This window comes from Sinocyclocheilus grahami, unplaced genomic scaffold, assembly GCF_001515645.1.
Source record: "Sinocyclocheilus grahami isolate Dianchi unplaced genomic scaffold, SAMN03320097.WGS_v1.1 scaffold634.1, whole genome shotgun sequence".
In the NCBI taxonomy this organism is placed as follows: domain Eukaryota; kingdom Metazoa; phylum Chordata; class Actinopteri; order Cypriniformes; family Cyprinidae; genus Sinocyclocheilus; species Sinocyclocheilus grahami.
Genome location: NW_015505813.1, coordinates 403,206 through 419,506, shown reverse-complemented (window position 1 = coordinate 419,506; position 16,301 = coordinate 403,206). Strand labels below are relative to the sequence as shown.

Genomic DNA, 16,301 nt, shown 5'->3' with positions numbered 1-16,301 from the left:
ATACAACAGAAAATATAAAAATAAAAACTAATTCAAAATATTAATAAAAACTATAATAGTATCTCAATGATACTAAAATAACCCTGCACAGTAAGTAAAGAAGAAAAAAATAAATAAATATTGTCACAATCATGGACTTTTAGTTTGTTTTCAATTGCATTCCCTTGACCTAGTTTCTGTCGTCCTTTGATTAGTTCATTCAGTTCACCTGTGTTAGTTAATTATCCTCATTTGGTCTGTGTTTTTAAGTTCCTCTGTTTCTCCGCCATGTCCACACATACACGGGTATTTTTATAAACTGAGTTTTTCCTTCTTCCGTTTTAAAAAAAATCTCCGTCCACATGAAAACGCAAAAGCATGCTATGAAGCACTGTCAAGAGCATGCCAAACCAACAGGTGGCGATATAATCTCAACCGTAAAGCCATGTTGACCAATCAGAAGCCTGAAAAAGTTTCTAGTAGGCAGAGATAACAGCGCAGGCTCCGATGTCACAAGCCAAAAACTCCGGTTTCGCTGTCTACACGATAACACTGCAACCGGAGTTTTTGAAAAATTTTCAAAAATGTTGGGTTTCAGTGACCTGGTGCTGCGTTTGCATGTGGATGAACGGTCTAACTGCGTAGAAAAAGCTGCGGTTTAAAAAATAACCGCGTTCGTGTGGACGCGGCCTCAAGTTTGTCCGTTGTTGATGTTGTTATGAGTTTGTGTTACCCTGTAGTTGTGGATTACCCTTCCTCTTGGATTACTATTAAATGGATTATTATTGAATCTTCATCTCCGTCATGCCCTCTTTCTCCTCTACCCAGCAACAAGCGTTACAATAATAGACAATGTCTATAAAAGCATTTTTTTAAAGTTTAATTTTTTTTACCTTAAGCACTGCATTTTTTTGAATGCCATGTCATGCATTAAATGTTGCTTTTAGTTTAGTTTAGTTAGTTTAGTTTTATTGATTTATATAGCACATTCAATAACAACATTGTCGTCCAAAGTGCTGTACAAAATTTAAAAATAAAATACATAAAACAACTAACCATATAAAACAAATCACAAATTATGACAAAGATAACATCACACATTATCAAATATTTGACAGCATTTACTCCAGACCATAAGCCGTTTCAAAAAGATAAGTCTTAAGTGAAGATTTAAAAACCTGAAAAGAGGAGGCTGATCTTATATACAATGGTAAATTGTTCCACAGCTTTGGTGCTGCCACCGAAAAAGCACGATCCCCCTTAAGTTTCAGGCGCGTCATAGGTACCGATAACAAAAAAAATAATTTGATGACCTTAAAGGCCTGTTAGTCACATGGTACAAGAGGAGATCAGACAGGTAAGATGGTGCCAAACCTGCCATAGATTTGTACACAAACAGCAGTACTTTAAACTGGATTCGAAACTCGATAGGAAGCCAATGCAAACTAATTAAAACTGGAGTGATACTTTCTCTCTTTTTGGTCCCTGTTAAAAGTCTGGCCGCAGCATTTTGGACCATGTGGAGACTAGATAAACAAGACTGAATAATTCCTAAATACAAAGAATTACAATAATCCAATCTTGTTGAAATAAATGCATGAATAATAGTCTCCAGATCCTTAAAAGAAAGAAAAGATTTAATTTTAGCAATCATCCTAAGCTGAAAAAATGCTGATTTCACGACTGAATTTATCTGTTTATCAAATTTGAGTGCCGGGTCAAAAATAACACCCAAATTCCGAGCACAAGTGCCTACAGTTTTAGTTATAGGACTCAAAGTTTTAGAAAGGATGGAAGCACATTCAGGCCGTCCAAAGACCAACACTTCTGTCTTAGAATAATTTAGCTGTAAAAAAAATTTAAGTTTTAACTTCACTCACACAATCAATCAAAGACTGAAGAGATATATTGACATCTGGTTGCATTGGAAGATAAAGCTGTATATCATCTGCATAAAGATGGTATGAGATCTGATACTTACGAAAAATCATTGCTAAAGGAAGAAGATAAAGGGAAAACAAAACAGGGCCTAAAACGGGACCCTGTGGTACCCCACATGTACATGCAGCATTAACAGAGGTAAAATTCTCAATAGCTACAGAGAAAGATCTCCCCTTAAGATAGGATGTGAACCAGTTTAATGCTGTTCCCCTAATTCCAACATACCTAATTGTTGATAATTCCTCCTCCAGTCGTATCAATAAAATAGAGTGGTCGATAGTGTCTAAAGCCGAGCTTAGATCTAGAAGGATCAAAACCCCACATTTCCCAGAGTCGACAGCTAATAGCAAATCGTTTAACACTTTTAAAAGAGCAGTTTCTGTACTATACTGAGCTCTGAACCCAGACTGAAATTTGTCCAGTATATCACTATTCTTTAAGGAGGAGGAAAGCTGATGAAAAACAACCTTCTCCAATACCTTTAAAAGGAAAGGAAGTTTTGATATAGGCCGGTAATTGGCTAGGACCTGTGGATCAAGGTTAGGCTTTTTAAGTACAGGGTGTATCACTGCATGTTTAAAACAGGATGGAACATGACCATTATTAAGACTACTATTAATAATAAATAGTAGTGTAAGAAGTTCCAGAAGTCGGCTATAGGTGTGTGTGTGTGTGTGTACACACCTGACTGGGCTGGTAGTGGTGTAACCAGCGCTCCAGATGGCTGTTGTAGGCTCCAGGCTGCAGGCAGCGGCGGTGCAGAGACAGCAGAGCTGCGGGGGACGACGGCCCTGCAGAGATCACCTCATGAAACGTGTGGTTTAGCGCCACAGGGTCCTGATGAGCCCTCTGATGCTACAGAGAGTGACAGAAGTTAAATTAAACCGTTGTAGTTTTCATTGGATGTGTTGCTATAGAGGAAGTCAATAATATCTGGAAAATGCTATCCATCAGCATTTCTCTGTCTCAATGGCAGTTTAAAATGTACTGTTTTCTCTAAGGCCCTGTTTACACTTGTGTGTTTTTGATTTAAAACGGCATTTTAATATGAAAACGATCCTCGTCTACACTGGCGTTTTCACTGCGTTTCAGAAACGATCTCAGTCTACACTACACAACCGAAAACGCATGTCACATGACCATTCGTGCAGGTACAACCATAGATATGTATAGGATGATGCCCGATTATTTAGATTAGATTTAGATTACGCTTCTACGTGCTTTGAGCGGTCGAATGGGTAATCTACCTATACATATTTATGGGTACAACTATGAGCATTATTGTTTATACGGTTGTCAAGGATACGCAGAGCGAATGTGGGCAGCCAAGCCATCGTTTTCAAAAGTCTCCGTTTTGGTCCGTTTACACTGAAACGCATCCCCGTAGTTTTCAAACTAAAACGGGGTCTGCAGCGTTTTCAAAAATCTCTATTTTCGTTGGGTCAAAAACGCCAGAGTCGTGTAAACGACAGGCGTAACCATAGCAAAAGTTACGCGTTTTAAAACGAAAACGCACCAGTGTAAGCAGGGCCTAAGTTCTTTTTTGTTTTGTTTTTTTAATTTCCAATAGAAATAAAAGTCTATTTTACATCAGACCGTGTAGTTACGACTATATATATATACAACAGAAAATATAAAAATAAAAACTAATTCAAAATATTAATAAAAACTATAATAGTATCTCAATGATACTAAAATAACCCTGCACAGTAAGTAAAGAAGAAAAAAATAAATAAATATTGTCACAATCATGGACTTTTAGTTTGTTTTCAATTGCATTCCCTTGACCTAGTTTCTGTCGTCCTTTGATTAGTTCATTCAGTTCACCTGTGTTAGTTAATTATCCTCATTTGGTCTGTGTTTTTAAGTTCCTCTGTTTCTCCGCCATGTCCACACATACACGGGTATTTTTATAAACTGAGTTTTTCCTTCTTCCGTTTTAAAAAAAATCTCCGTCCACATGAAAACGCAAAAGCATGCTATGAAGCACTGTCAAGAGCATGCCAAACCAACAGGTGGCGATATAATCTCAACCGTAAAGCCATGTTGACCAATCAGAAGCCTGAAAAAGTTTCTAGTAGGCAGAGATAACAGCGCAGGCTCCGATGTCACAAGCCAAAAACTCCGGTTTCGCTGTCTACACGATAACACTGCAACCGGAGTTTTTGAAAAATTTTCAAAAATGTTGGGTTTCAGTGACCTGGTGCTGCGTTTGCATGTGGATGAACGGTCTAACTGCGTAGAAAAAGCTGCGGTTTAAAAAATAACCGCGTTCGTGTGGACGCGGCCTCAAGTTTGTCCGTTGTTGATGTTGTTATGAGTTTGTGTTACCCTGTAGTTGTGGATTACCCTTCCTCTTGGATTACTATTAAATGGATTATTATTGAATCTTCATCTCCGTCATGCCCTCTTTCTCCTCTACCCAGCAACAAGCGTTACAATAATAGACAATGTCTATAAAAGCATTTTTTTAAAGTTTAATTTTTTTTACCTTAAGCACTGCATTTTTTTGAATGCCATGTCATGCATTAAATGTTGCTTTTAGTTTAGTTTAGTTAGTTTAGTTTTATTGATTTATATAGCACATTCAATAACAACATTGTCGTCCAAAGTGCTGTACAAAATTTAAAAATAAAATACATAAAACAAATAAAACAATAAAACAAATCACAAATTATGACAAAGATAACATCACACATTATCAAATATTTGACAGCATTTACTCCAGCCGTTTCAAAGTTTCAAAAAGATAAGTCTTAAGTGAAGATTTAAAAACCTGAAAAGAGGAGGCTGATCTTATATACAATGGTAAATTGTTCCACAGCTTTGGTGCTGCCACCGAAAAAGCACGATCCCCCTTAAGTTTCAGGCGCGTCATAGGTACCGATAACAAAAAATAATTTGATGACCTTAAAGGCCTGTTAGTCACATGGTACAAGAGGAGATCAGACAGGTAAGATGGTGCCAAACCTGCCATAGATTTGTACACAAACAGCAGTACTTTAAACTGGATTCGAAACTCGATAGGAAGCCAATGCAAACTAATTAAAACTGGAGTGATACTTTCTCTCTTTTTGGTCCCTGTTAAAAGTCTGGCCGCAGCATTTTGGACCATGTGGAGACGAGATAAACAAGACTGAATAATTCCTAAATACAAAGAATTACAATAATCCAATCTTGTTGAAATAAATGCATGAATAATAGTCTCCAGATCCTTAAAAGAAAGAAAAGATTTAATTTTAGCAATCATCCTAAGCTGAAAAAATGCTGATTTCACGACTGAATTTATCTGTTTATCAAATTTGAGTGCCGGGTCAAAAATAACACCCAAATTCCGAGCACAAGTGCCTACAGTTTTAGTTATAGGACTCAAAGTTTTAGAAAGGATGGAAGCACATTCAGGCCGTCCAAAGACCAACACTTCTGTCTTAGAATAATTTAGCTGTAAAAAAAATTTAAGTTTTAACTTCACTCACACAATCAATCAAAGACTGAAGAGATATATTGTCATCTGGTTGCATTGGAAGATAAAGCTGTATATCATCTGCATAAAGATGGTATGAGATCTGATACTTACGAAAAATCATAGCTAAAGGAAGAAGATAAACGGAAAACAAAACAGGGCCTAAAACGGAACCCTGTGGTACCCCACATGTACATGCAGCATTAACAGAGGTAAAATTCTCAATAGCTACAGAGAAAGATCTCCCCTTAAGATAGGATGTGAACCAGTTTAATGCTGTTCCCCTAATTCCAACATACTCCTCCAGTCGTCTCAATAAAATAGAATGGTCGATAGTGTCAAAAGCCGAGCTTAGATCCAGAAGGACCAAAACCCCACATTTCCCAGAGTCGACAGCTAATAGCAAATCGTTTAACACTTTCAAAAGAGCAGTTTCTGTACTATACTGAGCTCTGAACCCAGACTGAAATTTGTCCAGTATATCACTATTCTTTAAGAAGGAGGAAAGCTGATGAAAAACAACCTTCTCCAATACCTTTAAAAGGAAAGGAAGTTTTGATATAGGCCGGTAATTGGCTAGGACCTGTGGATCAAGGGTAGGCTTTTTAAGTACAGGGTGTATCACTGCATGTTTAAAACAGGATGGAACATGACCATTATTAAGATTACTATTAATAATAAACTGAATATATGGACCAATGGTATCTAACACTTCCAAAGTTAAAAATGTGGGAATAGGATCCAGACAGCAGGATACAGGTTTCATATGACAGATAATGTCCATTAAAGAAGAAATAGACACAGGCTCAAAACTAGATAATATAGCAGAATTGCAATAATCATCAAAAGAGACATTCCCAGAGTGCACAATATTAGAGCGAATATTGTGGATCTTATTAATAAAATACTCTAAAAAAATAATTACAAATTAAAGGAGATGCACCAGAAAGTGAAATTGTAACCGGATTTAAAACCTTACTGATAGTACTAAATAAAATTTTAGGTCTGCCAGCATTGCTAGAGATAAGGTTAGAATAATATAATGACCTAGCATTCATAACAAATTTCTGGTAAGTAACTAAACAATCCCTCATAATTTCATAGAAAACTTGCAATTTGTCACTTTTCCATTTTCTCTCAGCTTGCCTACATTTCCTTCTTAAAACTCTAGCTTCACCATTTATCCGGGGCTGACTTCTCGCTTTAGGATATTTCAATTTCAGTGGAGCAAAAGAATCCAAAATATTTGCACAGGTGTTATTAAAACTTGAGATAAACTCTTCAAGGTCCATGTCAGAAGGAAATGATTCAAAGGAAACAGCAAATTCAGAGGAGACAAAAGCATCAGCAAATCGTATAGGTATAAATGATTTAAGTGAACGAGTATAATAACCAGTAAGGGGTTGTTTCACAGGCCTGGATAATACAGTTTTAAAAATGATCGGCTTATGATCAGAAAAATATGAATCTTCAATCTGAGTATAGCGAAAATCCAAAAGACAAAATTAGATCAAGTGTGTGACCTTTATCATGAGTAGCACCCAAGACAGACTGAGTAAGATTAAATGAATCAACAATTTGCAAAAATTCAGAGACTTAAGGGTTTATCAGGGCAGCATACATGAATATTAAAATCACCAAGTACCAAAAGTCGATCAACATTAGGCAAAATTGAAGCTAAAAAAATCAGAAAATTCCTTCAAAAAAGAACTTATCATACTTGGAAGGTCTGTAAATAAGAGCACAGAGGATAGGGTGAACTAAATCCACCCGGCACAATTGTACCTCAAAACTTGAAAATGTCTCCACAGGTAACAATCGACAGTTAAAATGTTTTTTAAAAATTGTAGTAGCTAGGAGATACGCGGTCTCTTCGAATCCCAACAAGCATAACTGCACTGCGAGCTCAGCCAGACAAGAACAAGCTGCGATTGCCCGGAATGCAGAATCCACCGATGATCAACTGTTCTCCCAGTAGTATGTGATCGCCCCTGGTCCCAGCTGGCGAACTGGCACGGCAAACTTGGGAAGATAGGTACAAGCCATGCCCACCTGGGATGAGGAACCCACCGATGACAAGGCCAAGCATTAGAGTTGTTGGAACAAGTAGAATCCGCAACCCTCCGAACACAATCGGTGATCATCCTCAAACAGACTGCCACTCCACCATGCTTGCCTCGCTTTTTTCCGTGCTTCTTTTTATTAAAAGCCCAGTCTATTAAACAGCAGGGATCCATCCGCAACAATGACTTAGGTGGATTGAAAGACCTCCCTTCATACGGATTCCAGAAACATAAATTCTCCACTGAGTCACGAATATCCAATAAAGTTTGACGATCATAAATAAGAACTGGAGTAACTTGCTGTATCCAAAAACAAAGAAGCAAAACGAAAAAAACAAATAACAGGTAACATAAACAAAAAGAGACGGCTCGGCCTAGAACATGGTGGCGCTATTTTGAATAAATAGAAGAAATTTGAAGAAAGAAATAAATGACAATGGAAAAGTAGTGCAGTGGTATGCAAAAACACGTTCTGTGTGAATGGCCCCTAACTGCGCAGAGGTTATAGTTTAGATGTTGATTAATTCCATTGTATATTCTAGTGCATGCTCGAGAGATTATTTACGTCGCATCTGCCAGACAGTGGATGCTCTGTTGTCTGAGGGAATTTAACAGTAATCAGAGGCTTCTAATCAATCACGTCCGGGTTGTTGTTCACTAATGCTGTTTGTTTTCCTTTATTAATGTGCTATTTGTCAAAGATTCACCAGGGCTTTCATGTCAGATGGCAGGTTGGCAGAACTGATGAGCAGTTGATGATAACGTTCAGTTGTAGAAATGATCCTGACAGCTGGACAAGACTCTAAACGCAACAGAATCTTGGTCTTGCGTGTGTGGAATTTCGAACGGAAATATCTTCTGGAATGTTAACTACAGCATGCCTCGCAGTTTGTTATTCAGTTGTATTGTTTTCAGCAGACAGTTACTCTCTCTCTGTTTCTCTTTTCAGGAGAATCTCTAACTCGTGGTTAAGCACAGGCTGGTTCACAATGACTATTGCCTTAGAGCTCTGTGACAGAATCAATGTGTATGGCATGGTGCCTCCAGATTTCTGTAGGTGAGTCAGGTTTCACTGCTTTTCTTTTGGGTTTCAGCATACAGTGAGGTCCAAACATCTGAGACCACTAGTAAAAAGCTTCTCTTTTGGATACTTTTGATTGGACATACACTACTGTTCAGAAGTTTGGGGTCAAAAAGATTTTTTAATGTTTTTGAATGTCTCTTATGTTTACCAAGGCTGCATATATTTGATCAGAAACACTGTAAAACATAAAATTGTGAAATAATATTAGAATTTAAAACTGTTTTCTATTGGAAAATGCAATTCAATTTAAAATTGTGCTTTCCTGTTATAACAGTTGAAAACTTTTTTTTTTCAGGATTCTTTGATGAATATAAGGTGTAACAATAATATATAGTAATTAATAATAATATATAATAATATAAAAAAATGTTACTTTTGATAAATTGACAATAAAAGTGTTAATTTATTTTTAAAACAAGTCTTATTGACCCCCAAACTATTGATTATTAGTGTAGTTCTGACCTAAATCTGAAATTTTATTTGTTTGAATTTTTCAAAGATTAATGTCACAAATTTGTTTATTTGATTACTGACCTAGAAATAATTATGCACTGATATTAAAATTGTATCCGATATGATAAGCCAATAAATAATTTCATATTGTAGCCTATAAACCAATGATTTAAAAATTCTATACATTTAAATAAAAGTAAAATGGTAACACTTTACAATAAGTTTCATTAGTTAACATGAACTAAGCATGAACAATACTTCTATAGCATTTATTAATCTTAGCTAATGTAAATTTTTTACATTTACTAATGCATTATTAAAATCAAAAGTTGTGCTTGTTAACATTAGTTAACACACTGTGAATTAACATGAACTAACGATGAACGACTGTATTTTCATTAACATTAACAAAGATTATTAAATACTGTAATAAATGAATTGTTCATTGTTTGTTCCTGTTAGTTAATGCATCAACTAACATTAACTAATGGAACCTTATTGTAAAGTGTTACCAGTAAAATGTGTCTAAATTAAAAATAAAACTCTAAAAACTAAATTCACCTTTTAAATGCTACAAGTGAATTTAAGCATTGCAACATGCACAGTATGTAAAATGCATATTAATTTTAAAATATATAATACATAATAATAATAATAATAATAATAACTTTTAATACATATTATTGCCCTTTTGTTGGTTTTGATTGCTTCTATTGTCCTCATTTGTAAGTCACTTGTAAACTCATTTGTAAATGTAAGATTGGCAGAGATTATATTTAACAGTTAATAAATTATCAGTGTTTCTAAAGATTAACTTTAAATATGCATTAGATGGCAGCAAATGTAATCTAAATGTAAAAATAGGGGAAAATTTGTATAAACAATTAAATATGTAATATTGGCCTATAGGATATATATATATATATATATACATACAATATTTAACAGTTAATAAATTATCAGTGTTTCTAAAGATTAACTTTAAATATGCATTAGATGTGTAATCTTGTAATCTAAATGTAAAAATAGGGGAAAATTTGTATAAACAATTAAATATGTAATATTGGCCTATAGGATATATATATATATATATATATATGTATGTATGTAAAAATATATAAAAATATATGGGGCTGCACGATTAATCGAATGCGATTGCCACGCGCATTTTGTTAGTAAAGCCGGTTCTGTAATCAGCAGGAAATCATCATCACGTGCCGCGAGGAAAAAAGGAAACAAAAGATTCTCCACCCGGCCCTCCTCCGGGGGAGGGAGTGGTGCGTTCCCCACCTCCCGAAGAGCAACTTCCTCCATCTCTGGGTCGCCCGTCTCAGGGCCTCTTGCACCTTCGCTTACCACCAGGTCTGGCGGGGGCCTGGACGGGCGGGGCGGCTGGCGGGGCGGCTGGTGAACGTGTTGCACGTGTTGCTCCTCGGCGCGGTCTTGTTGGAGGCTTCCGCGGAGGCTGCGCGGGAGCGGGGGCGGCGGCAGGGGGAACCCCAGATCTAGGCAGTGGTACGGGCACTCCGCCCCCTTGCAGGTAACGGAGTCTGGTCCGCAACTCCGAGATGGTCATGCCCCCGCAATGGGGGCATGAGTCATCCACGAAAGCCACCTCAGCGTGCTTCATGCCCAGGCACGAGAGGCAGCGACCGTGACCATCGCCCGGCGCCAGGTAACGACAGCACCCAGAAACGCACGGATGGTATGACATCTTTGTGAAAATTATAATAATAAGAACTCAGATAAACCGTATATTGCCACAGTCGTGTGTTTATTAGTCACGTTGAATCAATGAAAGCAGTTGAATCTTCTGTTTATTCAGCTGCAGAGAGGCATTTTCTGGGTTTCTTCTGCGAGGCGTATTTGGAGTTTCAGCGCGAGAGCGCCCTCTGGCCTTTGGATGGAGATTTACTGTTGATCACAGAACCATGCTTCACTGAAAGATACGCATGACAATCGTAGCTTCTGTCGAATCGCAATCTCGATTCCATTTCGATTTATCGTTCAGCCCTATATACATATAAATCATTAATATCAGCTGATAACTGATATGTATCGTGCATCACTATCAGAAAAAAGTCATTAATCAAATAAAAATGTTTTGTCAATATTTACTAATATTCATAATTCATAACATTTTGTTGTTTACAGTGTTTCAAAATCCTAAAACTTTCTAAAGTTTAAATTGTATTGTAAATTGCAGATTTACAATGTAGTCAAAGATCTGATCTTTCTGTGTGTTCATTCAGGGTTTTCTCCCTGCATAGTGGGTTATATTGTCACTGCAGCCCATGCGGTGTACCAGTGCTATGAGAAAAATAACCGAGAGCCAAAAATGAAATGATTCATTGTGATTCCCTGCGGAGGCATGACCTCTCCCCCAGCCATTTTGCAACCATAATGTATTACATAAAATCCATTTATTCCCCTTAAAGCCAGTTATTCTCTGAACCAAATCAGGATAATTGCCTTGAAAATTAATATCTAGCTCAGGATTAATTTGGGAATCGGGGAATGTAATGGAACCTTAACACGGTCCCCATTTTAATCTCTGCTCGCTTTGTGTACAGGGAGTCTCAGCACCCCTCTGTCCCATATCACTACTACGAACCGACGGGTCCAGATGAATGTGCCATGTACATCTCCCACGAGCGAGGCCGACGAGGCAGCCACCATCGCTTCATCACAGAGAAGCGAGTCTTTGCCAGCTGGGCTCGGACGTTCAACATCCATTTCTACCAGCCGGACTGGAGTCCCCCAGCATTACCGAGAAATAGCACGGCAACCACAGCCTTCACCCGATCACAGAAGACGTGACTCTTACTAGAGCCTTCAAAAGATCTCAAACTGCCTCAAACGGATCACTGGATAATTCCTGTTGCCACGTGGATGGATTGACTGAGAGACTCTGATTCATGGAGAAGTGATGCTTAAACCTTTTCTTTTGCACATTCATTGTTTCTTTAGGTACAAAAGTCATTCCAATAGTTTGTACGCATCCATATTTCACAAGATTGTTCTTAGTTTTATGAGGTGTATAGAAAAAACTAGAAAGGGTGGCGGAGTGTCGAAGATCCGCTTGCAACAAAATTTGAGCTAAAGACAATGTAAAACAGCATTCACAGGTCATTTTACTTTCATAATACCACATATTTCTGAGTGAAACAAGATAGTCATTGAGAGAACAGAAGGATGGCACTTGATTTTGTCCAACTGGAATTGATTTGATTGTGAAAAGTGGTCTCTAAATACTCTATGTCAGGTGGTTGACATCTGCAGAACAGGGAATGCAAGGACGTCTTTTTTTGGATTCATTTTGATGAAAGATTTTGAAGACCGCTGTTAAAAGATCATAAAGAGATAAACTGTTTGAAATGAGACCTGAAATGTGCTCTAAGAAAGTAAACAATGCCAGTTTTGATTAATGTTGACTTTAAATAATCAACAGACCCAAAAACGTCCAGTTTTAATGTCCCGCACACTCTTAAAAAAATAAAGGTTCTTTATTGGCATTGGTGGTTCCGTAAAGGAAGTTCAAAATCTTAACTGAACAAAAGTTTTTTTTTTTTTTTTTTTTTTAGTTTTTAAAAATGAAAAAAAAAAAAGGGTTTTTTTAAAAATTTTTCACAAGGACGTCTTTTTTTGGATTCATTTTGATGAAAGATTTTGAAGACCGCTGTTAAAAGATCATAAAGAGATAAACTGTTTGAAATGAGACCTGAAATGTGCTCTAAGAAAGTAAACAATGCCAGTTTTGATTAATGTTGACTTTAAATAATCAACAGACCCAAAAACGTCCAGTTTTAATGTCCCGCACACTCTTAAAAAAATAAAGGTTCTTTATTGGCATTGGTGGTTCCGTAAAGGAAGTTCAAAATCTTAACAAAAAAAAGTTTTTTTTTTTTTTTTTTTTTTTTAGATTATTAAAATGTAAAGAAAATAATGGTTCTTTTAAAAATTGTTCACTGTATTAAAAAAAATTAAAATACTGTTTTTAAATGTGTTTTACATTAACTATCCAACTTAAACCTTTTTACAACTTGATTTCTTTTTTTTTTCTTTTTTTTCAGTTGAAATTACTTTACAACCAATTTGATTATACTTAAAAAGTAAAACACTTAAGGCAACTGATCTTAAGATTTTAAGTTGAAATGGATGGATTTTTTTTTTTACTGTGCACTTTTTGGAACCAAACATTTTATGCCAATTTTATGGCATTGTTTCTATGGCATTTAAAACCTTTATTTTTTAGGAGTGCATAATTTGTAAAAAATGTTAAGGATATACTGACATTTAAAGGGGTCATATGATGCTATTTTAAAGATCATTATTTGGTGTAACAGAATGTTGACATGCTTTAATGTTCAAAAAACACATTATTTTTCAAATACTGTACATTATTGTAGGTCCTCTATGCCCCGCCTCTCTCAAATGCTTCGTTTTCTACAAAGCCCCCTCCTTTGACAAGCGCAGTCTGCTCTGATTGGCCACCTGACCCAGTGCATTGTGATTGGCTGAACACCACAAGCACTCGTCGGAAATGTAACGCCCCTTACCATAATCACGAGCGTCAGCTTTCAAAGTAAATATCAAGACAGTTAATAATGTCTTTAGTTTTACCATCAGTTCAAGCCCGAAAGGGCAACAGAGTCGCGTGACAGACACAGTGATGATGCAGTACACAAGCCGCGGTTAAGACAGCTGACGTGCTATGATTTCTGACAGACAGTTCACTTTCCTGTGATGTGACCCTGTTCCCCTCACACACACACACGACGCGTTACTCTGCGCTGCGCAAAACTCCGCATTTGAACAGTCAATAGCAAATACTTAAACTAGTAGCAAAACATACTTACAGTCGCTGATTCAGAAGCGCCAGATTGTCATAGCAAAGTCGGAATTTACCCTTTTTTTTTAAAATAGCATTTGTGCACAGCCAGCTTTGTACTCTGTTAGGTTCAAAAAACTGTCGTCCATAAAATGCGTTGCACAAATTCGAACATCTGAGTTGTGCTGTTCTGTTGTAAATAAATCTTGACCAATGATTCCTAAATGCATCTACTTCCGGAAGGCCAAATAAAGTGCTTTTGCTTTCGCACTGAAATACACAGCGTCTCTCTGACATGGCTGCATCAACACTACTGCGGTTCCTGAAACCACGCTTTCTTTCATTGCATGCACATTTGGGCGGCATTATGCTAATATTTCCACATAGTGATGTAGATATGTGGGGGCGTGTTAGAACGAGGCGTTTTAGGTAGATGTGGCTGACTCTTAACTTTTATAAAGAATATCTCTTTGGATTTGAGACTTTAGTCTTTGCAACTTTACAGATCTTCTTTATGCACCAAGAGCTTGTAACACTCCAAAGAGAAAGGAAAACTTGAAATCGCATCATATGACCCCTTTAAGGACATTTTAATGATACACGGAAATGAATTTCAAAGTACAGTTGTTTTTCTTTTTTTTTTGGTTTATTCTTTATTGACCTATTTTATTGTCCCCACTGACACTGGATTGTTGTATTTTTAGAAATATTTATTTGTTCAGTCAGTCAGTCAGTCTTTGTTTTATGCTTTGCACCGTTACACAGAAGATAAAAAGGTGCAAACAATTGTATTTGATTGTGAGATTGATTTTAAAAGTTTTAAAATAATTTTTTGTCTTTAAAAAGTGACTATTAATATTCACTGTCATTCTTCAGTTTTGAGCTAGCTTTCTCACATTTATCAAAACTGAAATTTTTAAGATGAATCCAGCTGGAATGCTAAGGATCCACAAGAAATGCAGCAGCATAAAGCCAACACAGAGCTTATAAAAATGAAATCGAAACTCAACATACATGATTTCTGTGGTCAGTCTGGAGAGGAGCATGTCAGAGGTGTACAGGACACATACTGGTGTAATTACGGCCGTCACAGCTGAAGGCCATGCATCGTTGACCATGACCACGCTGCACCTGTCAATCATGCAAATATACACACGCGTCGGGACTGTTAAAGCAGCCACCGCATTAATGCACCCCAGATGACTGACAAGCTGGCATTGCTGTTGAATGCAGAAATGTTTGCAGATATGCTGCACAGCTATGAGTGATGAGGCAGTCTATTATAGCTTGAATTATTGCAAAAGCTACTGTTCATTTTATAAATGCAGAAATGCCTGTCCATCTTGAGGGGACGCACAAGAATCCGGCGAGATTTATTTCTGTATGCTAACAGCTATAGAAGAAATCATGTGTCACTTGGAAAAACAGCAGTAAGCAAAATGTTTTCAAGAAAAAGTAATTCCTATGATAATAGGGTTGTTATCTTAATTGATCTGGCGACAATAATTACGTTTATTTTATTTTGAAAACAGAAATTACATTGGTAAACAGCTAAAAGGTTAATTAAAGGAATATTCCGGGTTCAGAAGTTGTTCAATCAACAGCATTTGTGGCATACTGTTGATTAAAATGCAGAATGATTTCAATTTGTTCTTTAACAAAAGCAAAAAGTCAAGTTCAAACTTACAATTGAAGTGACTGGGGCAAATTTAAAAGCAGAAATGTGAAGCATACAATTTTATTTGCATTCATTCTCGTTAAAACGTGTATTATATGAGTTGTGCAGTTGTTTTCACCATTTTAAAATCATTTGAGATTTTTAGGTATGTTGTTAAGGGTTATTATATTTCGCAAATTATTGTAATTTTTTATTGAAAATTTGAAAAAAAAACATTAGTTCAAATAAAAATTAAAAACAAACTTATTTTATTTCAATTTCATTTAGTTTAACTTGATGTACTAACATATTTAAAACTAAAATAATAAGAAAAAAAACATACATGAAAAAAATTAAAATGACAAATACACAACAGATTTACTAAAACTTTAAAATGAAAATGAAAACAGGAAACATAAAAATAAAAAGTAATTCAGTGATACTATGAAAATATCGCAATGATATTAAAATAACTGATGCTGAAAATTTGGATAACTTTACTCAAATATTAACATGCATGTTGTTTATATCTATAATCTTGAATGAGTGAGTAATGCTTACAGATTCAATTCTACTGTAAGTACCTTTTTCTAAGAAAAAAGTATATAAAAATTATGTCATAAAGCTGTCGATTAAGCTTAATTTATAATATATCCAGAATATTGGTACAGCATGCACGTTCTTGTTAGTTTAATACAAGACCACTTCCTCATCTTTGTTTTTTCTGGTTTGTGCAAACACTGTAGACAATCTCTGAAAACAGGGTTACTCTGTCTAGAGAGAAAACACAATGAATAGAGTAGCTCAAGTGTGGCACTATGGTATGATAT

General features: G+C 36.2%; 1 protein-coding gene across 1 annotated transcript in view; it reads left to right on the top strand.

Annotated features, from left to right (window-relative positions):
• LOC107558179 (alpha-N-acetylgalactosaminide alpha-2,6-sialyltransferase 5-like) overlaps positions 1–12,521 on the top strand; it is a 25,896-nt gene extending 13,375 nt beyond the window's left edge. Inside the window, exons 4-5 of the mRNA XM_016241799.1 lie at positions 8,396–8,503; positions 11,557–12,521. Coding sequence (XP_016097285.1) covers positions 8,396–8,503; positions 11,557–11,803 — 355 coding nt within the window. The 3' untranslated portion in view covers positions 11,804–12,521. The remainder of the gene's footprint in view (positions 1–8,395; positions 8,504–11,556) is intronic.
• Positions 12,522–16,301: the final 3,780 nt, after the last annotated feature.